Raw genomic sequence first — 26,238 nt, forward strand, 5'->3', positions numbered from 1 at the left:
AGCTGGAGAAAGCAGTCTCTGCATTGTCCGCATTTAGATTTTGAGATGGCTTTGTATTACTTGAGGTCCTCAGATCATGACCTATATGCCATCCACTCTCTTGTCTATCATGCCTCCCAAGAAGTGGAGGCGTCCCTTGTATGTTTCAAGGATCCACCGGTTCCGTGGACTGGGATCTGGTTGATTGCATTGGCTTTCCTTTTTGTCTTTTATCTTTCTAAACAACAAAAACTCTTCAGAAATAAAAGTAAGCAATTTTGAAGTTCTTGAGAGGAAATGAAGTTTGTATCTTTTGAATGCAATACATGTATTTCAGTAAGGGACATGATTCAGAGGTCAGGAACTAGTATTCAGTTTACTCATAACTTTACTGCATTTTAAGTTTGTACTTTGCCCATTTATTTATCAAGTTCAAAATATTTGCCAATTGCAACCTGTAATTTCATCACTCACAGAATTGTCACTAATTGTATGATGTTCCTAGAACTTCTAGGTTGTGCTACTTTTATGAGGTTGTTATTTCGTAATTGTTCTTTTAGGCTGACTTCCATGGGAACTATCTAAGTTCCAACTGAACATTGTTTTCTTTCAAGGTTTAACTTGCAGCTGCAATTGTCTTACAAACTAGTATGAACACTGGGTTCCCGGATCAAAGAGAATAAATAATATGTGGATTTCTATCCAACTGAGGATAGTGTCTTGTGGAAGTCGTGTTTTGCTTTCTTTTTCATTTATCTATTTTTTTCAGTGAACTTCCCTTTTAATTTATTGATACCCTCAAATGACATGTCTCGAGAAATACTTACCTGTATCGGAGTGTATATGGAAGTCCCTCGTGATGCTCTCAACCATGATGGGATCTGCTGGTTTGTGGTTTTCAGCTTAGGCAACAGTATATCACAGGGGTTAAAAAAATTGAATGTGAGTGTTTGATGTAGAATCCGACCACATGAAATGAAAGGAATGGAAATGAACTAGAAAACAGAGTTCAAATGGCTAAAATACAATTGTGCTACGTATTGGGAACGAACCACTGTATTACTTGTCAATTGTACATCTCTGTAAAGGAGGCAAACTGCAGCATTTAAGTTGAATGAATCTGGTACGATAAACCTGAACCGAAAGTGCATGATAATGTATTCAGAAATCATTCATATGCAACTTTGGACACGTTCACACTTTTTCTTTTTCTTGTTAATAATCTCTCAGCCTATATTAAGGTGAGATGAAACTATGAAAAATCGAAAAAGTTGGTAAACATCACATTACCGAAACCATAAACTTGATGTTATTAAGTTGTTTACATGCAACTTGCAAGCAATGCTGGACATAATTTAATTAGCATCAATCTTATCACGCCATGCTCTGTTTTTTTTTGCGCCAATTCTGTTATTTACAAAGTGAAACAAAATTTCTTCCATATGACTAAGTTCTGTTTCCCATGATGCATCTAAGAAAAGAAAAATAGAGAGTCTGAGGCATTTGCTTTTGTTGGTTGATTGAGCAAAATGGTGCTTGTAATGCTGCTCCATGGGTTGTTATCTCCATCAGAATTGGAAGAGCAAGCAAACGGGTTGTTGCCGATTCCATCATAGAAAATTCCACCGAACTCATCATCACTACCAACCTGTGGCTGGTCCTTTGTTTCTTCTCCGTCGGTACTCTCATCCTCCTAGAAGTTTGAGTTCTTATGAACCAACTCTCTGAATATTGATGATTGAAGGAGGAGGCCAAGTGCGGTGGGAGACGATGACTTGCTACCGGTGTTAAGAGGGATGCTGCTACCGATGACTTCTTGTTTTCGGGGGGGAGTATCAGAGGCAAAAGGATTTGTGTGTGAGAAAGACTCCTCTGTTGGGATGTAGCTGTTGGCCATGAATGGCATATTCTGAGGCTGTCTCTGGTTCTTGAGTGGCTATTGGATCGTCTGCTCTTGGCTTTAGCCATCTTATGTAAGAACTCAAGTCAAAGTTAGTCACAGCATTGATCCCTCTGTACTCAATTGCTGCAATGTCATAGGCACGAGCTGCTTCCTCTTGGGTGCCTGCCTGAAATGAGATTAAAAAGACACATTGCTCAGTAAGTGCAAATTCTCTTCATTATAGTTTTCAACTTTCTCTTTTATGACAGTTTATATTGCAGCTAGTTTTTGGATAATGTTATAATCAGTTATGGAGATAGGAGATCAGAGATAACTTACCGTAAGTGCCTAGGTAGAGGTACTTGTTTCCAAAAACTCTTCCTATTCTTGCTTCCCATCTACCATTATGATGACCTACAATGGTAGTGTGTAAAGGTGGATGTATGCTAAATCTAAACCTATTGACACAGGAAGTTGCTGCGAGGATGTAACGTATAGCCGTGCGGCTACACTATTTTAAAAATAATAATAAAAAACCGAGTATAGCCGATCGGCAATACTATTTATAAAAATTTAAAAAAAAACAGAGGACCAGTATAGCGCTTAAGCACCCACGTGTCAAACAGTATAGCCGCACGGCTATACTATTTTTAAAAAAAAATTGAAAAATAGAGAGCCTCGTAAAGCCGAGCGGCTATACACTTATATATTTTAGATGGTATAGCCGAGCGGCTATACTATTTATAAAAAAATAAAAAATAGTTATAGCCGGACGGCGATACTATTTACTAAAAAAAAAAAAGGCAGACACACAGAACCTAGGCGTCCACGTAAAATAGTATAGCCGTTCGGCTATACTGTTTTAAAACAAATTAAAAAAACAGAGTATAGCCGGGCGGCCATACGATTTTTTAAATATAAAAAAAGGACTCCCAGCAATTAGGCGCCACGTGTCAAAACAAGAAGACTTTCTAAAAAAAATTAAGAGAGAGAGAGAGAGAGAGAGAGAGAGAGAGAGGGGGGGTTTGGAATTCAGGTGTACCTAAAGGGACTGATGGACTGGTAGCTGTGGAGACTGAAAGGGAAGCTGTGGAGGATTGGAAGAGCTCCGAGTAAATGAAATGAGAAATGCGAGAGCTGAAAGCGAGCGTTTGAGTGGGGATTGGAAGAGCTCCGAGTATCAGTGACGCCATGGTTGAAGCTTGAAGCTTGAGAGAAGCGGATAAGGTTTTCGAGGGAAAGTGTTGTGTTTTAGGAGATGGCTCCTTTTTTAGAGACCGTTGGGTTGGCTCTCGCTTGTAATAGTCTTGGGCTGGCATTTCAAAAGGCCCAAATTGGGGCTCATTCAGAAGGCCCAAGCTCACATTAGGTCGGGTCTTCAATTAACAGAAAGAAAATTTGTTTCGCCTTCCAAGTTCCAACCAATAAATTAGAATAATATGTATCCAGAGATTTTATAGGTACAATGAGAAATTTTGGGATTGTTTTCAAAATGTGGTGGGTGTGCTAATCAAAACCTTAGGTGCATTTACAAATCCTTAACTCATACGTATATGTGTAAGTGATTCTCTTCTACATGATGAACTTACAATGTTAAACAAATGTTGAAAGATGTTTTAAGTTCGAATGCCTCATTTCTCGTCAGTAAAACAAAAAACAAAACTATTGGATTGGTGAGAGAAACGATGGAATTTCTCACTCACAAATATTAGTATAGGAGTTCATTTCCTAAGATGATGAGAATGCCCCTCTTTAATATAATTGTTGGATATAAACAAGTTGAAATAAGTAGCTAGAAATGTGACCTATTCTTATATTAACCTCTAAATTGATACAAGGATGTAATTGGTATTTATGTCCAGATATTTAAAGATTGATTCATCATTGAAACAAACATTTGTATACCAAATTTAAAATACACTAGATGCCAAAAAATTTGCCAAATTAAGGACCAGCACTGCACGACATGTAGACCACAAAATTTGCCATCAGAAAACTCTCCTATTTCAATTTTCAGCTACTATATATATGTAAGGCCGCACTTGGCCAGACTGTACAACGTGCCTCATCAAGAACAATGCTTTCTCCAAAAAAAATAAACACCCTATCCTACTCTTTTGAAGGTGAAAAGAATGTCTCAGAAAGTGTTTGATTACAGGCTACTTTTAGGCGCACCCCAAAATATCCTATCTTCTCCACCATCCCATTTGCTATCATATTCTTCATCGTCTATGCAGACTACATTGTCTTTAACCTTCCCATGCATCCTGTTGCCCTAAGAATCCATGAACTTTTTCAAGATCACAACTCTCGATTACCTCGACAGAAAACTGAATTAACCTTGACTGTTGAGAGCATGCCACAGCTTTCCATGCAGGAAATGATAGATGAAGTTGCAGAGGAAGTTCCAGATCCTCTAGTTCCTCCAGAAAATGTCACAAAAGGGGAAGCTCCCGGAACTGCAGATACTCAACTCAAACAATTTAACAGAGCAGTTTCATGGTCGAGTACTTGAGTTCCTCAACCATGGATGCAGTGCTCAGTTCTACATGATATATATGGTTTTCACCAGCAACCAAGTTTGGCAAAAGAGAATTCATGGCCATGGACAGTCTCTTTAAATTCAATCCTAAAGGGTACTTGATGATCCTATCAAAAAGCATGGATTCAGGAAGTGGATACAGAATCCTGCAGCCGCTTCTCGATCTAGGATTCAAATTAAAAGCATTAACACCAGACCTGCCTTTTCTAGTCAAGAACACCCCAAGTGAAACTTGGGTTCAAGAATTATGACTAGTCTCAGACAACTGTGTCATTTGCCCTGATATGTATACTTCTTAAGGAAATTTTTGCGCCATAAGATGGTGAAGGTGAAGCCTATATGCTTAGGCATTTGACTCACCTAGTCACATCACATGTAGCAGAACCCGCTATCTCTCTAGTAGATGTTCATAGTTCCATTACAGAGAGGGTCGCGGGTGTGGGCAAGGGTTCGTCGCGGCCTGGTGGTGGTGATCGACTCGTGAGAGAGAAGGAAGCAACATCGTGAGGTTTTTAAAGTCAGAAAAAAAAAAAAAAAAAAAAAAAGGACCCGCCCAGGCGCCCAGGCGCCCAAACCCGCCTAGACCCGCCTAGGCGGCGCCTAGGCCGATTTTTCGAATCTAAAGCAAAAGAAAAGAATTCATAGCTATTTGAATGTCCCAACTTGAAGCCGATTCTTGTCGTCCCATACTATCAGTTTTCGGATTGAAAAATCTTAGATCTTTGCACGCATCAACACTTGAAAGATACTTTAGCCTCCCCAGGGGCGGACGGATTAAGGGACACGAGGGGTCGCTTGACCCCACGAACTGGCCGGAAAAATGGCTATGGACACCCTGAGCAGACCCCATGGCGCGCAGTCGAAGTTGCAGAGCAAGTTCGACGAAGAAGAAAGACTCAGCGTGTTTGGGGTTATAATCCAGCACTTCTCATTTTAATTCCTTTTTTAAATGATCCATTAGCAAGGCGCCACATGTCTATTTTTAATTGGACTAAATTCATATATTCATTAAAAAGTCATATGTGCTCTGAAAAATTCATCGAAAATTACCCCAAACTTGTAATCACGTGTATTTTTATCTCGTGACCTCCAAATCACATGTATTTTTATTTGTTTTAATTATGAATGACATTAATATTATTTAAAATTTTAAGGGTATTTAGTTGTCTATATTTATTTTTCAAGTCTTTAGCCTTTTAAAATTGTCCCTCTACTGAAAAATTCATGGAAATTATGAAGATGAAATTAATCTACAAAAACATTAGGAAAATTAATCTTTTATCTCGTGACCTCCAAATCACATGTACTTTTAATTGTTTTAATTATGAATGACATTAATATTATTTAAATTTCAAGGGTATTTAGTTGTCTAAATTCTTTTTTCAAGTCTTTAGCCTTTTAAAATTGTCCCTTTACTGAAAAATTCATGGAAATTATCAAGAGGAAATTAATCTAAAAAAACATTAGGAAAATTAATCTTTGAAGCTTTAAAATTGTTGTTTTTAAAAAAAAAAAAAAATTAATGTAGTCCCACGTTTCCTCTTTTTTTGTTTTTGTTTTCTTTTTTTAAATGTGAAATAAATAATTTTTTAATTTTTTTTAAAAAATAATTGGATAGAAAATGACTCATTTGTCCTAAAAATACCTCAACAGTTTAGCCTAAAAAACTTCGACACTTTTTACACTGTGACTGTATGACCTAAGAATCATGGATCTGCCATTGCCTCCCTAACTAGACTAGTAACAAAGGTCCAAGCTTTACCTGCTCACAGCTTGCCTGGATGGTCCCTGATAAATAAAAAAAGGGTGATTTAAGCATAACCTGTCACCATAAAAGCATCCAACTTCAAGCTCAATCCCATAAACTTAAAACTGTTGAAGTGCAAAAATTGAATCCCCATGTTACCTTCATTTAAAGAACAAGAGAGACCAAGAAACGGGGGTACGAATTTACATTTTATATGTCTGAAACGGTTAATGGGTAGCAGCTGCTGAGATTGAGAACAAAACAGTGGAAGAGAGGATCGAAGTGGCAAACGAAATGCGAGCTTGAGATAAACCGTGTTGGTTTGAGAGCGAAAGTGTTTTAGAGACCGTTTGGTGGGCTTTCGGCTTGTATTATTAACTCCACAGGCCCAAAACAATGGGCTTCATTCACAAGCCTCAAGCCCAAAAGATTTGCATATACCTTTTTCACCCAGGAAAAAAAATAGAAAGTATAAAAGTATTAAAAGTATACACTATAGAGGGCCGTTTGTTATTTAAAATGGTTCTCTAAAATTCTTAATGTTCTTAGAACATCCAATGAATGCTAATAAAAAATAGATTTTTTTTTTATAGCTTTCAACTTACTAGCCTCTTCGAAAGTGCTTCTGTGCCTGCGAGAGGTTTTTTTTTTTAAAAAAATTTAAATTTATTTTAGAATTAAAAAAGATAATGGGTAGTTGTGTTCTATAAAAATAGGATCCATTATCTGATTTTTCTTTTAATTTTCTTTTTTTTAATATGAAAAAGTGTGAATTTACCATATTATCCTCATTTAATTAATAATTTCAATTCTTAATGTTTGCATTAACCAAGGGCATTTTCCGGTATTCTGAATGTTTTACCATTCTCTGCCTTTTGCTTTATTTATATAGATTAAAAAATAAGAAAAAAGGACCCTCCTAGTTGCGTTAGTTTGTACTTTAAAGATATTAATTTGCTAGTTTCAACATATCCAAAGTAGATATTAATCGGCCACTATATAATATTTTAATATATCACATATTATTCTTATTCAATAATATGTGAGAATTATTTGTATAATACGTGAATTTTGTGTGTCTTACTACACTTTTGGAAAAAATACGTGTATTAAGCAATAGAAATACGTACGTACATGTACAATATGACTATTGTACCTTTGCTTTTTAAAAAACGGGAGACATGTGTAGAACATGAATGTATCATTGAAAAATACGTACATATACTAAAAAAAACAGAGCAGCCGCACAGCACTAGGCCCCGTTTGGGATTGCTTTTTTTCGCCAAAAACCTGCTTCACTTTAAAGTTAAGCAGTTTAAGGTGTTTGGTAAAAAGAAAATATCCCGATTATTTTAAAAGCAATGGCCTTTTGACAGCAGCTTTTAAAAGCAGGCCCTGGGTTGCTTTTCAAAGCTGCTTTCAAAAGAAGCAAAGATGAACATTTAATGGATTTTTTTAATTCCCAAAATACCATCATTCATTTTAAAAAATGACACCACCTCCACTTCCACATCCAACTCCACCACTTGCACCACCACATTCACTACCTCCTCCACCACCGCCACCACCACATCCTCCTCCTCCTCCTCCTCCACCACCACCAAATGGTGCCCACGTGTAAAATAGTATAGCCGTTCGCCTATAGTTTTTTAAAACAAATTTAAAAAATTGATTATAGCCGAGCGGCTATACTATTTTTAAATCCCACCGATTAGGAGCCACATGTCCAAACAAGTCTACTTAAAAAAAAAAAAAAAAAAAATTCACCGAGTATAGCCGTCTGAGGCAATCTGTTATTCAGGGTTTCATAGGTTTATAAAGCGACAAGGCAGTTTGCTCCAAACTTGGCTCTGTTTTTAAGTTTGAGGCTTTTTCTTTTTCTTTTTTCATGAAAATTTTGGCATGTTTTATTTATTTAAATTTTGGCAGAATGGAAAATATGAATTCCCGCACTATGAAAATTGTGAAATGACGCCTATTTTGGTGGAAATTAAACTTGGGAATTTGATGCCTCAATTTCCATGATTTTTTCCGCGCGTCATTTAATAAATTCCGCGCTTAAATTGCCAAACAAGGGAATTGTCAATTTCTCATCTTAAATTCCCGACTTTTAGCTAAATTCCGAGTTATTTTCCCTCATCCAAACGGAGGGCTAGAGATTATGTGCCACGTGCTATACATTTAAAAAAAAAATCGTAGTATAGCCGCTTGGCGATACTATTTAAATACATTATATTTAAAAGTCTATACTATTTAATAAAAACAATAAGAAAAAAGGACCCTCCTAGTTGCATTAGTTTGTACTTTATAGATACTAGCCCCTTGGCACATGCTCACCCATGTGCCAATTGGTTTTCTTTTTTATTTTATTTTTAGAATTAAGAAAAGATAACATGGGTAGTTATATTCCATAAAAGTAGGACCTATTATATGATTTTTTTTAATTTTTTTTTTTAAATATGAAAAAAAATGAATTTACCATATTATCCTCATTTAATTAATAATTTCAATTCTTAATGTTTGAATTAACCATGGGCATTTTCTAGTATTTTGAATGTTTTACCATATGCATTCTCTGCCTTTTACTTTATATATATAGATTAATTTGCTAGTTTCAACATATCCAAAGTAGATATTAATCGGCCACTATATAATATTTTAATATAATTTTAATAACATATATTATTCTCATTCAATAATATGTGAGAATTATTTGTATAATACGTGAATTTTGTGTGTCTTACTGAAAATTTTGTAAAAAATAAGTGTATTAAGCATTAGAAATATGTACATATATGTACAATACAACTATTGTACCTTTGCTTTTTAAAAAACGGGAGACGTGTATAGAACATGAATGTATTACTGAATTTTTTAAAAAGAACAGCCTAGTAAAGCCGTTCGGCTATACTATTTTTAGAAAAATTAAACAACGGTGTATAGCCGCGCGGCTGTAATATTTAAAAAAACCGTAGTATAGCAGCTTGGCTATACGTTTTAAATATATTAAAATATTTTAAAAGAATAGCCGCCCGGCTATACTCTTTAAATATGTTCGACAACCTGCACAAGCAGTCACAGCCATTTCGCTTCTCTATAAGCGCTTCCAAACTGCACAATCTGCGTTGATTCAATTAGATTGGGCTCTCTCAATGTCTGCCGAGGCAGAGCCTTCGTCCTCCAGGTTTGGCACCGACATTCCTGGTGATGTGGACGACTACATTTCGGTGAGTGTGGTTTCTCTTGTTTGGTTATTGAGAAAATGTTGGGAAACCAGGAAGAAATTGAGTAATATGTTTACTGGAATTATGTTTATTTAACAAAACATAGAGTTTACATATATTGTTTAATACCAGCTGGCTATGGCTATGATTTTCTAAAATGTTATATTATTTTATTTTTGTGTGGTATTCTGTAGAAATCCTCTTTCGGAATGTTTTCAGAATTCAGAGAGAATACAAGCTAATTTCACAGGAAGGAGAATCCATAGAAAAGCAGAACTCAGTGATGACTTTGATTGCACACTATGCTTGAAATTACTATATGAACCTGTGTGTCACAACTCCTTGTGGGCATTTCATGCCTATTTCAGTCGATGGATCGAGGTGAGTGTTTTGCTGTTACTGATTCTATTTAATTGAGTTAGTCTATATCTTCTAATCAATTTTTTGTCCTTGACTAGTGTTAATTTTCCTAGGTAACAAGTGTTCTTTGTGCCCAACAGTTCTTTTCATTAGTCCTAGAACATATGCAATAAGGTAAATTGCTATATTATAATAATGGCTTTTTATCACAAATGGTCCTTTACGTTTATGAAATTATCACGAATGGTCCTTCAGGTTTTTTTGTGACATTAATAGTCCTTAACGTTTGGGCTTTTTATCACAAATGGTCTCTGCCGTTATAAATTCTGTTAAGTGTGATGTGGGAGATAACCAAAATGTTAGAAAACCCATATGAAAAGAAAACAAACGAAATTCATATTGATCCAATCTTTTTTTCTTTTATTTTTTTTGTATTTACATCAAGCTCTGCACTCGCTACAAAAATTTCAACTTAATTACCAGCATATTATCCATGCTACAAGAAAACCAAAAACTTTATATATGCTCTACTCAAACAGAGGAGCCTAGAGCTCAGATTGAGGTTCTGTACTTTCTCTGTCAGAAAAGCTCCTCTTCACTTTCTCCTTCGTCTTCTGCACTGTTTCCCCAACTAATTTGGCTGCTGATTTAGCCGAGGAGTCCACCGTCTCTGTGCTCTTCCCAAAACTATTCCCACAACCTCTCTCACCTTCTCTCCAGCTCCTCCTCCTCCTCTGCTCCCAGCCTCCTCTCCATCATAAATATTATTACCACTCCCCCTAAAACTAACACCAAATCAATAATAATCACATAGTTAATTAACAACAGAACCACAGAAAGGAGAGCAAAGGGTGGGGAGCGAGGGCAAAGGGGGAGAGAGACGGAGTAAGGAAGGGGATGAAAAGTTGCAGAAAAAAAAAAGGAATTTTCATTAAAAAATTATTTAATTATTTTTTATCCACATGTCACAATGTGATTGGACATGTGGGCTCCACTTATCTTCCACGTCACACTTAACAGAATTTATAACGGCAGGGACCCTTTGTGATAAAAAGCCCAAACGTTAATGACTATTAGTGTCACAAAAAAACCTGAAGGACCATTCGTGATAATTTCATAAACATGAAGGACCATTTGTGATAAAAAAAACCCTATAATAATTGAATGGGATGCTTGTATTATTTGACATCAGAATTATTGCTTTATGGTTTTCCATACCTATGCTGTTTGTAATGGGCATGCTTGCGCATCCCCCAGGAGTTCCACCTATTATAGATTGAGTTTGGCATTCTCACTTTTACAGAGTATAACAATTAGTGGATTTGTGTTTCTAGATTTTGGAAATAAAAAAAATCCAAGTAATATGAAAAATATGAATTTAGGAAATCATTTTGGTGGGGCCATTCAAACTTTTATTTCCATCATGCATTCAAAACTAGGCATATATTTTAGGTTTTTCAGCAAGATATGTGCTTTCTAATTTTTTGTGCTTAGTGTTATACCTTTCAGAGTTCACCAAGATTGTTTGCTTCAGTTCTGTGGTCTACCTTCAATATATTCTTTTTGTTTTTGCTAGTGTGACACTTAACGACATTATACAAAAGAACTTCCCAGAGGAATTTGCCGAAAAGGAAGTTGGAGAATTATACAATGACAAACTTTGGTGTTGATTTGATGCCACTCTTTGTAATGGATGTTGTCCTCTCATTTTAGACGTTTCTTTTATATTTTATTTTTAAATTTTTTGTTGTTGAGAATAGTAAGAAGCTTGAGTTAAACTTGATCTGGTGCTTAACAATGCTTTTGAGTTTTTTAAAAAAATTTTATTTATAAATAAATTGGTCACACATTTTTCTAGATGCAAAGTTGTGTAGTTTTCAACTTCAATTGGCAAAACTTGAGATACAATAAGCAGAGCTTAAAGTGTTGTGGATAATGCATCCTATTTTACATGTGACATGTGAATTCGGTTGTAAATCTTCAAATGTATTATAGTGGTCACTGAATTAAGTCTAATAATGTCATTGCTAAAAGGCCCTGTAGCTAATGTATTAGTAGCCAGCATGCATCACTGTAGGTAGATGCAGGACAAAGTTCTTCCATGTTTTTCCCCCTCATTTTGGTTGCACCTATATGGTTTAACTTCTATATCTATACAGTTGCAAGAATTGAGAAATAATGCAGCAGAGTATACTCGGTTATGAATAGGGCGGGGTAAAAGAGCAGCGCATCAAGGTAAAATGCTCAGGAATGACATCTAGTGAATGAACTGGGAATTTACCTTCTTTTTTGTTTTTTTAATGGGTTATCTCCATAAGTTAAATCTCATAGTCCTCTATAATAGGTATTTGGATGACCATTACAAATATCCTGACTCAGATTTTCCATTATTATGGGTGAATATTACTGCCTGACTGAAATTGCATGTTTCAATTTGGTGGTCAGCTATAATGGTTGGAAGTGAAGATTAGTTTTACTAGGTTAAACCTTTTGCCCCGCTGTAAAACCATCCCTAAGCTCTAAAAGCCTACAGAGGGGGGGTGAAGTAGGCTAGAGGTCAAAGACCTACCAAATTAAAAATCAGGTTCTGTTAAGTCAAACAAGCACACATACAAACAATTTCGTGGTTAAGAGTTAAAACAATTAACAGCGGAAAGTAAATAACACACGAGAATTGTTGACCCAGAAAACCCAAAAGGGTAAAAAACTGGGAGCACCAAGCTAGGAGAGATCCAATCCACTCATTAAGAAATACAAGAAATGAAGGAAGACTTAACTCAATCTATTACATATAGGCAGCTTCAATCAACCTTTCAGCAAGCACCATTTCTTTATCTCTTAGCAGCAAATCCTCTCAAGAGCACCAAGCTCAAGTTGCATATGTATGAAGTGAGTTATGGTTTCACATATTCATCTATCTCAATCACAAATTATGATTGAGCTAGACAAATGAAACCTAAGTGTTGTGATGATTAAACTAGAAGTAATAAACTTGAAGCATATAGTTTAATTCAACAAAACACCAATGAAACAAAACAAATGTTCAACCGAAATCTTGTAAGTGTTTACTTGGAGAAAGCTATATGTATACAATCAATCATTTTACTCACAAGTAACGTATACTAGTTGAACAAATAATAATGAACTCAAACAATGAAAAACATTCAGCCGTAAGGAGTATAACTCAACTTGGGGAAGTGTTTATGTGTATGCAATCATCCACATAGCCCTCAAGTGTTCAAGTGTGGCTGAACCAGTAAATAGGTTCTTGAATGCTCAGAGGCACATAAGGAGTTTTTTTTTCAAAAACCTTTGAAACGATTCTACTAGACAAGGAGAAAGTGAGATGCATAAGAGTTTCTAAAATGAATGAGTTCCACTTTCTGCAGTCAAGGACATGAGTATATAGACTAGAAACATCCGCATACAAGGATGGATGGAGAAGACATAAAACAACTCACGGTGGACTGCTCAAGGAGAAGAAAGAAGGATTAAAAATAATCTGCCCATACAGTGAGCACAACTAGCCGTTTAGTATCAAAGATACTGAAACAGATTTTCAAAATGCTATTTTATGAAAACAGCCAAGAGAAGGAAGGAGAAGCCTCTTTCCAAGAAGACCAGCCGACAAGGAATAGGGAGAGTAAAATAGACACACAATGGACTTCTCCAAGAAATAAAGATGGGAAGGAAAAATATAAAAACAGCCCATGCCTTTTTGTTTTGGTGAAAGAGAAAACATCCCATGCTTTTGTAAACACAAAGAAAGAGAAAGGAGTTTTTAAATTCCTTTTAAGAACCAAATGCACGGACACAACACCAAAGCAAATTAGAAAGATGACATAAAGCAAGCCATATTGTTTTGATAGCTTGGAACAAGGAGCCGGCAGCTTTATATCAAAGTGTGGAGAAAGTTTTCTCACATGGGTGTTGAATAAAAGTATTCAACCCATACATCAATGTCTAAAGCAAGATATATTAAATAACTAGATGATGAGCTCAAGAAGGGAAGGAATGAGCGGACAACTCATGCATGCTTTGACATAAAGTGACAATCCCAAAGGTATGACATGAAATAAAAAACATCCTTTTAGAAAAGATAAAGTATAATAATCAAGATGTTTTTAGAAAGAAGGGGTTTAATATTTTGTAAAGATGATCAATAATAAATATAATAAACCCCATGCTTTGGTCAGATAAGAAATATCAATGCAATAAAAGAATCTGACAAAGCTGTAAAAACTGACGTAGAATGGATTAATACAAGCTATGAAAGTATTAATACAACTGAAAACATACAGCAGCATGCACGAATGTATGTTGGATCAATCCAAGTGAATATGGATTAATCCATGTGAACATTTGATACAACTGAAAACAGACAGCAGCATGCACGAATGTATGTTGGATCAATCCAAGTGAATATGGATTAATCCATGTGAACAATGCAAATGTTTTACCTTTTGATCTGCAACGAGGAGACTTGGAAGCCCTTCAACCCATACTGATTCTAACCTAGAATCTAATTAATATTACAAGGGTTTTGTTGGTTTAAGAGAAGAGCCAAAATACAATAAAGGTCCAAATAAAAACCTTACAATCTCCCCCTTTGGCCTTTTCTTAAACAAAAAACCAAATTGAAATTCAAGGACTAACTCATCTAAAACTATCAAAAGACATTGAAAGAACATGGAACCTGCACAAGCTTCACAAGAAGGATTAAAAGATTTCAACTATAAGGTTCCAAAAATAAACAAAGTTTAGTCTACAGAATTTCAATTTTTCTCCCCCATTTTGTCTTAGAAAAGACAAAGGGAGAAACAAGACAAAGGAGCTTGTCCAAGTAACAAAAAATTTTGCTCCCCCACAAACCAAGCAATACAAGCTCCCCCATAAACAAAGCACAAGTAATTGCTAGTATGAAACACAAGGATTGGTACAAATAGAAACGTATTGGTACATGATGACAAGGACTGTTACACCAACAACAAATGAAGGTACAACAACCACCTGGATTGGAACGACAAACAGACAAATTGATATGATAATGATAAGGGTTGCTGCAAGTTCCACAGGGATTGGTAAAAATACCAAATGTATTAATACGGAAACAATTTGTATCAATCCATATATGCACAGATTTGAACATTTTGTCTATGTCCGCACAGAGACTTAATGAACAGCAACATATTGTGATTAAGACCAAATCAATTACAATTGCATCCCAAAATAAAAACAGATGAAAGAGCATGCAAGCATTGAGAAACATGTCACTAATGAGATCAAAGAATTTAAAGATATAAAGCTTTTTGTTCTTTGGTTTAATTTCAGACATGAAACAAACAGAATTAGTTTCCTCAACAATTTGTCTTCTTGTTTTAACTCTAGCATGAGGACAGCCTATGATGAGATGACTAGGATGATTCTTACTAACCCAAGGAGCAAGAATAGGTTCCACAAAAGTGTGAACAACCTCAGAAGTGATAGGCTCATTAGTTTTAGAAGAAGGTAGTTGAGTGACAACAGACACATGATTTTCCCTTTTGGACAGATTCTCAATATTCGCAAGATCATTAGAAAACAAATTGGTCTCCACACAATAACAATTATCACTCGATCTTAGACCAGTCAAGACAACATTTCCTTCTTTGTTTGAGACAACACATCTTCCTTTACTGAAACTAACATTGCAAGTGTCTTGATCACAAAGTTGACTAATGCTAATTAGATTTGGTTTCAGATTTTCAACATAGAAGACATTTTCAAGCATATTAATTCCTGGAGCAAAGATGGTTCCTCTTCCTAGTATACTTGACTTGCTACCATCACCAAAGGTCACACTCCCAAGATTAGATATGGGAGAGTAATTAAGAAACAAGCTCTTGTCACCAGTCATGTGATTAGAGCAACCACTATCAAAATACCAAGCATTAGAATTTTTCACAGATAAAGCATTCAAGGCAATAAGACAAGTTTGATTAGTTTTTCTCACCCAAACCTTTTTAGTTGGCATTTTAGTTGCTTGATTAGGTCTTAACATGTTTGAAATGATTGCAACTTCACTTAACAGATTTTGAACTTGTTTTTCTAAACTTAGAGAAACATTCTTTCCTTTTAGTTTGAAGCAATTTGGTCTAATGTGCCCCTTTTTATTACAAAAATGACACACAGGGATGAAGACATTTTTCTTAGACATACCTGATCCTGAAGCATTACCCTTAGTTCTGGAATTCTTAACAGAGGGCAGATTCTGTATTTGTTTGGATTGATACTTGCTGACACCGGATTGATCCATAACTGATACGGATTGAGCCATATAAGTTTCGGATTGATCCACAGTTTCCACAGAATCCACAGCTTTTACAAATTTGACTTTCTCATTTATTTTGACAGTTTCAGGAGTAAAGCCAAGACCATATTTGTCACCAAAAGATTTTCCCATTTTCATCATGTTATCTATTTTTTCAGCACCAATGGTAAAATCAATTTCCCTCTTTCTAGACAAGTCTAAGTCAAATTTTAACTTCTCATTTTCTTGTTTAAGTTGACTCACAAGGTTAGACAAGTCTGTATTTTCTTGTTGTAGCATGACAACTTTACTGGAAAGATGCACACTTTGTTTCTTTATGTTATAAGAAACTTGCACAAGTTCTTCATACTTTTGAATTAACTCATCCTCACTATCAATTAATTCAACATCATTATCACTTTCTTCATCAGGTTTAGTGGATAGCTTACCAACAAAAGCAACAATACTTTCATCGTCATAAAAGTCATTCATATAGTCATCTTCACTATCACTTAACTGACTTTTCTTTTTAAGAGTGTTTGCACACTCATGAGCAATATGACCCGTCCCACCACATTCATAACATTTAATTGACCTATTCTTTTCTCTAGAAACAGATTGTGGAAAGTTGCTTTCATTTTTAAGACCAGAACTTGATTGAAAATTGTTTGTATTACCTCCCAGTCTTCTAAATTTAAGGATTTTCTTAAATTCTCTAGTGAGAAGAGCAACGTCATCCTCAGTCATAGAATTGTCTAGAGAGGAAGAGCATTCTCCCCCTTTTTCAGATTTTAAGGCAATATTTTTTACTTTCTTAGAGGGGTTCATATTCATTTCCATTTCATAGGTTCGAAATGAGCCAATAACTTGATGAAGTTTCACATTTTTTAAATCTCTCATTTCAGAAAAAGCAGTTCTTTTAGCATCAAATCTATTAGGCAAAGATCTAAGGAATTTCTTTATTAATTTTATTTCGGGGATCTTTTCACCTAGGTTGTGAGAGGAGTTAGCTAAGGCACTAAACTTTGCATAGAATTCTTGAATGGTTTCTGAGTCTTGCATTTTAAGACTCTCAAACTCAGCACTAACCATGTCTAACTTAGCTTCTTTTACTTTCTCATCTCCTTCATGAGTAAGCCTAAGAATATCCCAGCACTACTAAAAAAACACACACTATGTACTGATTCAAATTTGTCCCCTAAGTTAAGTTTTGAGACAATAAATTGTCTCCATTAACCAATAGAGACTATGCAGCCACTATTTTTAAATCAGTATCCTAGTTTGGGGTTGCTATTGTTTTTTGGGTACCATTTACTTAGTTAGTCCTTCCCTATTTTCCATTAAAGAAAAAGCTTTTAAGAAACAAGCCATTTGAGTTAAGCCAAGCCATTTTCGATGGCTCCAAGCTTGGGCTCTGATATTTGGAATGGTGTCTATTATATTAGAGACTAATCATATATAACATATCAGTTTGCAATTGAGTTTCTATTAAAAAAAAAACATATCAGTTTGCAATTGTGTACTCTTCAAACAAGACAGATCTTAGTTTTAGTATCTTCTCCCTTAGAAATGCAAATATACAACAGTTCCCGTTGGTTCAATATCAGTTCCCATTGTATGAGTACCCATTTAATAACACCCTATCATTTATGTAATACACTTACAGCCATCAGTCCCCATTTATATATTACTTTTAATATTGATAAGAATGTGTATTTTGTTTTAAAAATCTGCACATATTCGAATACGATTTGGGGGCTGTTTTGCATATTATTCTATTGACTTCATTTAATTCATCAATGTTATGTATTTGCCTTGAATGAAAACTGAACACAGCAACCCAATATTTCATATTATCCAAACAACTTTACACAGCTCATGCTTCATATCGATATGATCCAAAAATCTTTACATAGCAGATGCATGTTTTGTACTATCATTTTTGTACACACTTGGCCACTGCAACTTATATTCAAAAGGTTGTCCTAACTCCCCATCATGAAGCACATCCCATGTTTATTATAATAAGGTGCCAAACTTCTCATAGCAGATTTCCCACATTTTCCCCATTGCTAACCCACAAAACATGCACAGTTTAGAGATGAAACAGTATTCCAACCTCCATTTAGATTTCCAGGTGAGGCAAAGCATTAACAGATCCATTTCCATTTCCCACATATCGAAGGGCTTCCAATGCTGCTGCTAAATCTGAGAAGCCAGCAGCCTGCATTGCGGAGCTCATCTCCATGACCACAGTAGCTTGCTGATTATATGAATACAAAGGTCCCTCAAGTAAGCTCCCTCAGTAAGCTCCCTCAAGAAGTCACTCATTTTGATTTGCTATGTTTGGGTTTGAGGGTGAGTTGGTTGGAAGTGGTTTCGTTCTTCTCTGTTCATATGAATACAAAGGTTCTCTGTTTTATAGTGGCATTCTCCCACCTATTTGAACTTTCGTATTTTGAATTCTTTAAACCAGCGGGAAAGTTGACCAAAGCAAACCAGCGGAAATTAAGTTAATAAAATAAAATTGATGATTATATTGGACGGCTATGGCCCTCTTTATTTCTATTTGATGGTTAACTGTGGGTATACCACACCATTAACTATCAACCCTCAAATAAAAAACAAATAGAACATTTACCATAACACTACTAGTTGTACAAGTAGAGACTAATCATTAATGAATGCCAATATAAATATTACTTTTGCTACAGTTTGTCATTCAAACCATTCAATATATCATTAAATGGAAGAAACTAGCATTTACAATCAGTATCCAATTTAAGGACAAATGCCAAAACTGAGTGAAGGGGAGCCCAAGCCAGTTTGTGCCAGCCACGTCTCTTTGTGTGATTTGTGAGTTGAGTCAAATGAGCTGCAGCTTCCTTTGATAAATTGGGACTGATAATGACAAGTTGGGACTGATAAAAAGGATCAAATATTAAAGGAAAATCATGAAAATCAACGTTTTGTATTACACACCATTGACTATCCCAAATATCTTTACTAGGCATGGTTTTGGAATTAGTTTCCAAACAAAATTCACAAGACACTTTTATGAAATTGTACCTAGAAAATCAGTGCGTAGTGGCCATATTTCTAGTAGTGCAGGCTTCTCTTGAGGTTTCACAGTTTTCAATGTAAGCAAACTGTTCAGGGTTCACTGCAACAAATAAGGCATTCAAAGCTTTCCTATTTGAGTTAGCTAGGGTCTGTTCTTCAACAGTCCAATCATCCTCCACTTTTAATTCACGTTCCCCAAAGGGATTAATGGTGGTTGGAGGATTCCAGCCATCTACGGTCATTTTCCAAGCCTTAGAATCTAAGGCAAGTAAGAAAGCACGCATCTTGTGTTTCCAAGCAGAGTAGTATTCACCATTAAATAATGGTGGGTGAGCCACAGAGCAATGAGCTCTATCTCTTTCCATAGAGATGACTTAGAGTCGGATCTACACTAATTAAAATGTAGTGCCCGCTCTGATACCAATTGTAAAACCAGCCCTAAGCTCTAAAAGCCTACAGAGGGGGGGTGAAGTAGGCTAGAGGTCAAAGACCTACCAAATTAAAAATCAGGTTCTGTTAAGTCAAACAAGCACACATACAAACAATTTCGTGGTTAAGAGTTAAAACAATTAACAGCGGAAAGTAAATAACACACGAGAATTGTTGACCCAGAAAACCCAAAAGGGTAAAAAACTGGGAGCACCAAGCTAGGAGAGATCCAATCCACTCATTAAGAAATACAAGAAATGAAGGAAGACTTAACTCAATCTATTACATATAGGCAGCTTCAATCAACCTTTCAGCAAGCACCATTTCTTTATCTCTTAGCAGTAAATCCTCTCAAGAGCACCAAGCTCAAGTTACATATGTATGAAGTGAGTTATGGTTTCACATATTCATCTATCTCAATCACAAATTATGATTGAGCTAGACAAATGAAACCTAAGTGTTGTGATGATTAAACTAGAAGTAATAAACTTGAAGCATATAGTTTAATTCAACAAAACACCAATGAAACAAAACAAATGTTCAACCGAAATCTTGTAAGTGTTTACTTGGAGAAAGCTATATGTATACAATCAATCATTTTACTCACAAGTAACGTATACTAGTTGAACAAATAATAATGAACTCAAACAATGAAAAACATTCAGCCGTAAGGAGTATAACTCAACTTGGGGAAGTGTTTATGTGTATGCAATCATCCACATAGCCCTCAAGTGTTCAAGTGTGGCTGAACCAGTAAATAGGTTCTTGAATGCTCAGAGGCACATAAGGAGTTTTTTTTCAAAAACCTTTGAAACGATTCTACTAGACAAGGAGAAAGTGAGATGCATAAGAGTTTCTAAAATGAATGAGTTCCACTTTCTGCAGTCAAGGACATGAGTATATAGACTAGAAACATCCGCATACAAGGATGGATGGAGAAGACATAAAACAACTCACGGTGGACTGCTCAAGGAGAAGAAAGAAGGATTAAAAATAATCTGCCCATACAGTGAGCACAACTAGCCGTTTAGTATCAAAGATACTGAAACAGATTTTCAAAATGCTATTTTATGAAAACAGCCAAGAGAAGGAAGGAGAAGCCTCTTTCCAAGAAGACCAGCCGACAAGGAATAGGGAGAGTAAAATAGACACACAATGGACTTCTCCAAGAAATAAAGATGGGAAGGAAAAATATAAAAACAGCCCATGCCTTTTTGTTTTGGTGAAAGAGAAAACATCCCATGCTTTTGTAAACACAAAGAAAGAGAAAGGAGTTTTTAAATTCCTTTTAAGAACCAAATGCACGGACACAACACCAAAGCAAATTAGAAAGATGACATAAAGCAAGCCATATTGTTTTGATAGCTTGGAACAAGGAGCCGGCAGCTTTATATCAAAGTGTGGAGAAAGTTTTCTCACATGGGTGTTGAATAAAAGTATTCAACCCATACATCAATGTCTAAAGCAAGATATATTAAATAACTAGATGATGAGCTCAAGAAGGGAAGGAATGAGCGGACAACTCATGCATGCTTTGACATAAAGTGACAATCCCAAAGGTATGACATGAAATAAAAAACATCCTTTTAGAAAAGATAAAGTATAATAATCAAGATGTTTTTAGAAAGAAGGGGTTTAATATTTTGTAAAGATGATCAATAATAAATATAATAAACCCCATGCTTTGGTCAGATAAGAAATATCAATGCAATAAAAGAATCTGACAAAGCTGTAAAAACTGACGTAGAATGGATTAATACAAGCTATGAAAGTATTAATACAACTGAAAACATACAGCAGCATGCACGAATGTATGTTGGATCAATCCAAGTGAATATGGATTAATCCATGTGAACATTTGATACAACTGAAAACAGACAGCAGCATGCACGAATGTATGTTGGATCAATCCAAGTGAATATGGATTAATCCATGTGAACAATGCAAATGTTTTACCTTTTGATCTGCAACGAGGAGACTTGGAAGCCCTTCAACCCATACTGATTCTAACCTAGAATCTAATTAATATTACAAGGGTTTTGTTGGTTTAAGAGAAGAGCCAAAATACAATAAAGGTCCAAATAAAAACCTTACACCCGCTGAAATGTCTGTCATGTTCAGATTTTATCTTTAGGAAGCTTCTGCTTGAAACATTTGGGAGGATCTTTATCTCTAGATCAGCATATCTTATTTACTTGTGACAATTTGTCTTTATTCAAGCCATGAAAATTTTCAATCTATATGTAATGCTAGTGTACATAAGAATGGTTTCTTCCCCTATTATTGTGTTCAATATCCCTATGTGTCCTTTTGATGTATGATAGTATCTCTTTACAGATCGAAGATGACTTGAGAGACTTCTCGGCATGGAAGTGATGATGCCTTCACTACAAGATCCTAAGTGCTTTAGCTTCTAGGTAACTTTATATTTCTCTTTATTAAAATTGAGTATATTGTTGGTTGTGATTGCCGGTATTTATGTATGATTGGATGCAGCTTGCTTTTTTATCAAACTGGTGTTCTCATGTGAGGATCTAAAGTATAGCCGCACGCTATACTATTTAATTAAAAAAAATTAAGAAAAAGAGCCCAGTAAAGCCGGTCGGCTATACTTATTTTTAAAACAAATAAAAAACTGCGTATAGCCGCGCGGCTATACTATTTATAAAATTTAAAAGAAAAAAAGGACCCGCTACGTGTCAAAATCGTATAGCCGCTCGGCTATACTATTTATTAAAAACAATTTTAAAAAATGAGCCTGGTATAGCCGAGCGGCTATACCATTTTTTAAAAAAGAGGACGTGCCCAGCGATTAGGCATCCATATGTCAAAATAGTATAGCCGCGCGGCTATACTATTTTTTTTAAAGTAAAAAAACCGAGTATAAATGCGCGGCTATACTATTTATAAATTTTTTTTAAAAAAGCCGCGCCTAGCGATTTGCGCACATGTCAAAAAACGTATAGCCGCGCGGCTATATGATTTATTAAAATGTTTTTATTTATTTATAAAAAGAGCCCAGTAAAGCCGACTGGCTATTCTATTTTCAAAAAAATAAAAAAACCGAGTATAGCTGCTCCCCTATACTATTTATAAAATAAAAAAAAAGGGACCTGTCTAGTGATTCGCCCAGGTGTCAAAAACGATATACCCGTGCAGTTATACTATTTTCTTTTTATAAAAAACGGTAGTATAGCCACACGGGAATACTCTTTAAATACATTATATTTAAAAGGTATAGCCGTGCGGCGATACTATTTAATAATTAAAAAAATTAAGAAAAAAGGACCCTTCTAGTTGCATTAGTTTATACTTATACTTTGTAGATATTAATTTGCTAGTTTCAACATATCCAAAGCATATATTGAAGAGAGAGAAATTTCAAAGTAAATCAATCTCGACCTTGTTCTCTCGAGTGCTACTAAATTCTGTTACTGCACACATAATTTGTTGTAGAGAATTGCATTATGAGTTGGAGTGTTCTTGATAGTTGCTTCGCTTTTCAAACCACACTTTACATGAAGAATACTACCACCTCTTTTACTGCTATATCCATAAATCTTTGTTTGAAATTGTTGTTCTGGTTGGCAAAGAGATTACAAAATCACCATCTTGCATTTTTGTTACAACAAGGAATAATTTTAGCCTCTCACATTCATTCAAAGTTAGAAAAATATGGAATGAGAAAAAATACGAATAATCTTAGCCTTTCATCCATAAAATTTTGGTGGATCCCTATTTTTTGTCGTTGTATATATGGTTTAACCCCTATTATTTCTTATAAATAAAATCCATTTTTATTCTTGCCCAATGGACATGATTTAATTTACATCGATATGCAGCATCAATCTCATCACGCTATGTACTTTTTTGATGTGCCAATTCTGTTATTTACAAAGTGAAACAAAATTTCTTCCATATGACTAAGTTGTGCTTCCCATGATGCATCTAAGAAAAGAAAAATAGAGAGTCTGAGGCATTTGCTTTTGTTGGTTGATTGAGCAAAATGGAGCTTGTAATGCTGCTCCATGGGTTGTTATCTCCATCAGAATTGGAAGAGCAAGCAAACGGGTTGTCGCCAATTCCATCATAGAAAATTCCACCGAACTCATCATCACTACCAACCTGTGGCTGGTTCTTTGTTTCTTCTCCGTCAGTACTCTCATCCTCCGAGAAGTTTGAGTTCATCTGAACCAACTCTCTGAATATTGATGATTGAAGGAGGAGGCCAAGTGCAGTGGGAGATGATGACTTGCTACCGGTGTTAAGAGGGATGTTGCTACTGATAACTTCTTGTTTTCGGTGGGAGTTCAAGTAATCAGAGGCAAAAGGATTTGTGTGTGAGAAAGACTCCTCTGTTGGGATGTAGCTGTTGGCCATGAATGGCATATTCTGAGGCTCTGCGACTGTCTCTGGTTCTTGAGTGGCTATTGGATCGTCTGCTCTTGGCTTCAGCCATCTTATGTAAGAACTCAAGTCAAAGTTAGTCACAGCATTGATCCCTCTGTACTCAATTGCTGCAATGTCATAGGCACGAGCTGCTTCCTCTTGGGTGCCTGAAATGAGATTAAAAAGACACATTATTCGGTAAGTGCAAATTCTCTTCATTATAGTTTTCAACTTTCTCTTTTATGACAGTTTATATTGCAGCTAGTTTTTGGATATTGTTATAATCAGTTATGGAGATAGGAGATCAGAGATAACTTACTGTAAGTGCCTAGGTAGAGGTACTTGTTTCCAAAAACTCTTCCTATTCTTGCTTCCCATCTACCATTATGATGGTGCCTGCAATATATGAACCAAATAATCTTTAGACACTGTTTTTCCATTTGCAGTTTTTTCAAAGAAATTGATTTGATTTGATCACCAAAATATTAATCAGAATATTACCTTGCCACTCCTCTGTACTTAGATACACCTCTTGAAAAGCCACTGCTCTTTCTGAAACAAATAAATAAATAATTCTTTCAGGAAATTGGTCAAGGAAATTGATCAGTGCAGAAGTCTTTCCACAAAAAGAGATGTTTGAAGTCCTACCTTCTTAACGAGGCCAAATACTCTTCTTTTGACACAGTTTGCATTATCTCAATTTCTTTCTCATAGTCCGATATCTGTAAACAACATCAAGGTGTGAGATCATAAATTTTTCGTTGTTTTCTCTAATGCTAAACTCCATGTTTACATGTTTTAGCTGATCAGTGATCATATTCATACCGGAAAGTTGGTGAAAGTCGACGTTCCCCAATACTTAAGTGCAGCTAAATCATATGCTCTTGCAGCAGATTCTTCTTCATCATAAGCTCCTGAGAAACAAAGAATAAAAAGATTAATATGCTTCACCCACAGAATTAGCAGTAATTTCTAAGACTCAAACTGAACAAACTCAACCATGTAGCAGCATATACTCACCAAGATAAACTGTTCAGTCCCAATAATCCATTCCAAAGCACAACACAATAGAACACAACACAAGGAACCATATATCAGTGTCCAGGAGGAAAAGCAATAGATGATTAAACAGAGTGAAAGAAATGCAAAAATCAATATTTACCTTGTTTCCCCTTCTTCTTCTGTGTTACATTCCAAGAGAGCTTATCCCACAAGTGGGCTTCAAATCGACCGGTCCATCTATGCCTGTTAACAAACAATTTATGTTAATATTTCTACACATGAAAGAAGAAGAAAGTTCTGCCTATTAAACAATCAGAAAACCATTGAATTTTGTGTATGTTCAAACCTGCTGACACCTCGAAATCTTGAACTTCTCTTCATTGTGGTAGCTGAGGTTGGATCAGCTGGCTTTTGTGGCAACTGCTGCTCACTCTGGTTGTTGTCACAACTAACTGCAACTGCAGGTGGGTCTCTTCTCCTTCTCTTGACAGACCGGGTTGCCTCAGTCTCACGATCTGCTGTGCTCAGGCGACGCCTCCCAGGGTTCTCTTCATTCTTCACCACCATCAACTCCATCTCTTATAAACAGGTCCTCGGATTCTTGTTTTCCTCTTCTTTCTTTTATTCTGTGGTTGTTGTTCCTGTGGTTGCTTGAACTGGAAGGAAGGATGGTTTTGAGCATATATATAACTTGTGTGCTTGTTTTGGATTTATGCTGTTTTGTTTTCTGTTGCCACAACTGTATTATATTAGAAAACAAGGCGAACGATAATATCGGAGCATTCGAAACAAATTTCAATTTCAATGTCCGTACTCTGTTTGGTAACCCCAAAGATCTAAAAGTCTTATGGTTCCATCATCCATGTGGTTCTGGACTTGCTCATATGGCCGGTTTGGTGCTGCTGCTGCTGCATGCCAGTGAATAACATGTGCAATGGCTTTTATGCCAGTTTTAATTCTTGTAGTAATTTACAAACACCAAAAGCAAATCCCATAGTTCATATTTAATTTCCAATTTGAATCTCCCTATTTCTTCTGTATTATTAGTTCAAAGATCAAAGATTTATATGAAGAAACTCTTCTTCTACAAGTTAAGATTGAAAGGTGAAAAACTTTCATCCATGCAGAACAAATTTCCTGCAGCTGGCATGAAGGTGACCGAAGCCCAACAAACACAAAAGACAAGAAATGAATGCCGTGTTCTGACTCTGGTCCTTGATACCGACCAGCTGCTAGTTTCTTGCAAATTAACAAACCATGTTCATCTTTTATGTGCAAGAACACTCGAGAATGCCCTTGCATTTGTTTGTCTTGTCTGCATGAATAAAAAAG

At 35.7% G+C, this 26,238-nt stretch overlaps 3 protein-coding genes and 2 pseudogenes across 3 annotated transcripts in view; 2 read left to right on the top strand and 3 right to left on the bottom strand.

Annotated features, from left to right (window-relative positions):
- Window positions 1-262, top strand: part of LOC110752448 (uncharacterized) — a gene marked incomplete in the record, with an annotated part of 1,821 nt that extends 1,559 nt beyond the window's left edge. Inside the window, 1 exon segment of the mRNA XM_021953104.2 lies at window positions 1-262. Within this exon segment, the coding sequence (XP_021808796.2) occupies window positions 1-44 (44 nt within the window).
- A 1,188-nt stretch (window positions 263-1,450) lies between these two features.
- LOC148296102 (uncharacterized) lies at window positions 1,451-3,054 on the bottom strand (annotated as a pseudogene).
- Window positions 3,055-3,990: 936 nt separating this feature from the next.
- Window positions 3,991-4,654, top strand: LOC148296103 (uncharacterized; annotated as a pseudogene).
- A 9,994-nt stretch (window positions 4,655-14,648) lies between these two features.
- LOC148296104 (uncharacterized) lies at window positions 14,649-17,115 on the bottom strand. Its single transcript, XM_088250703.1, has 2 exons — window positions 15,169-17,115; window positions 14,649-14,744 (listed from the first exon to the last, which is right to left on the bottom strand). The coding sequence occupies exons 1-2, from the start codon at window positions 17,113-17,115 to the stop codon at window positions 14,649-14,651; spliced, it is 2,043 nt and encodes a 680-aa protein (XP_088106829.1).
- Window positions 17,116-23,286: 6,171 nt separating this feature from the next.
- On the bottom strand, window positions 23,287-25,600 carry LOC110752439 (AP2-like ethylene-responsive transcription factor At1g79700). The gene is made up of 8 exons (XM_021953094.2): window positions 25,253-25,600; window positions 25,067-25,149; window positions 24,925-24,933; window positions 24,730-24,818; window positions 24,553-24,626; window positions 24,406-24,456; window positions 24,224-24,300; window positions 23,287-24,071 (listed from the first exon to the last, which is right to left on the bottom strand). Exons 1-8 carry the CDS (start codon window positions 25,480-25,482, stop codon window positions 23,464-23,466), a joined length of 1,221 nt encoding a protein of 406 aa, XP_021808786.2. The 5' UTR covers window positions 25,483-25,600; the 3' UTR covers window positions 23,287-23,463.
- Between the last annotated feature and the right edge of the window lie 638 nt (window positions 25,601-26,238).

The sequence above is a fragment of the Prunus avium genome, chromosome 3, assembly GCF_965620075.1.
Source record: "Prunus avium chromosome 3, drPruAviu1.hap1.1, whole genome shotgun sequence".
Lineage (NCBI taxonomy): Eukaryota > Viridiplantae > Streptophyta > Magnoliopsida > Rosales > Rosaceae > Prunus > Prunus avium.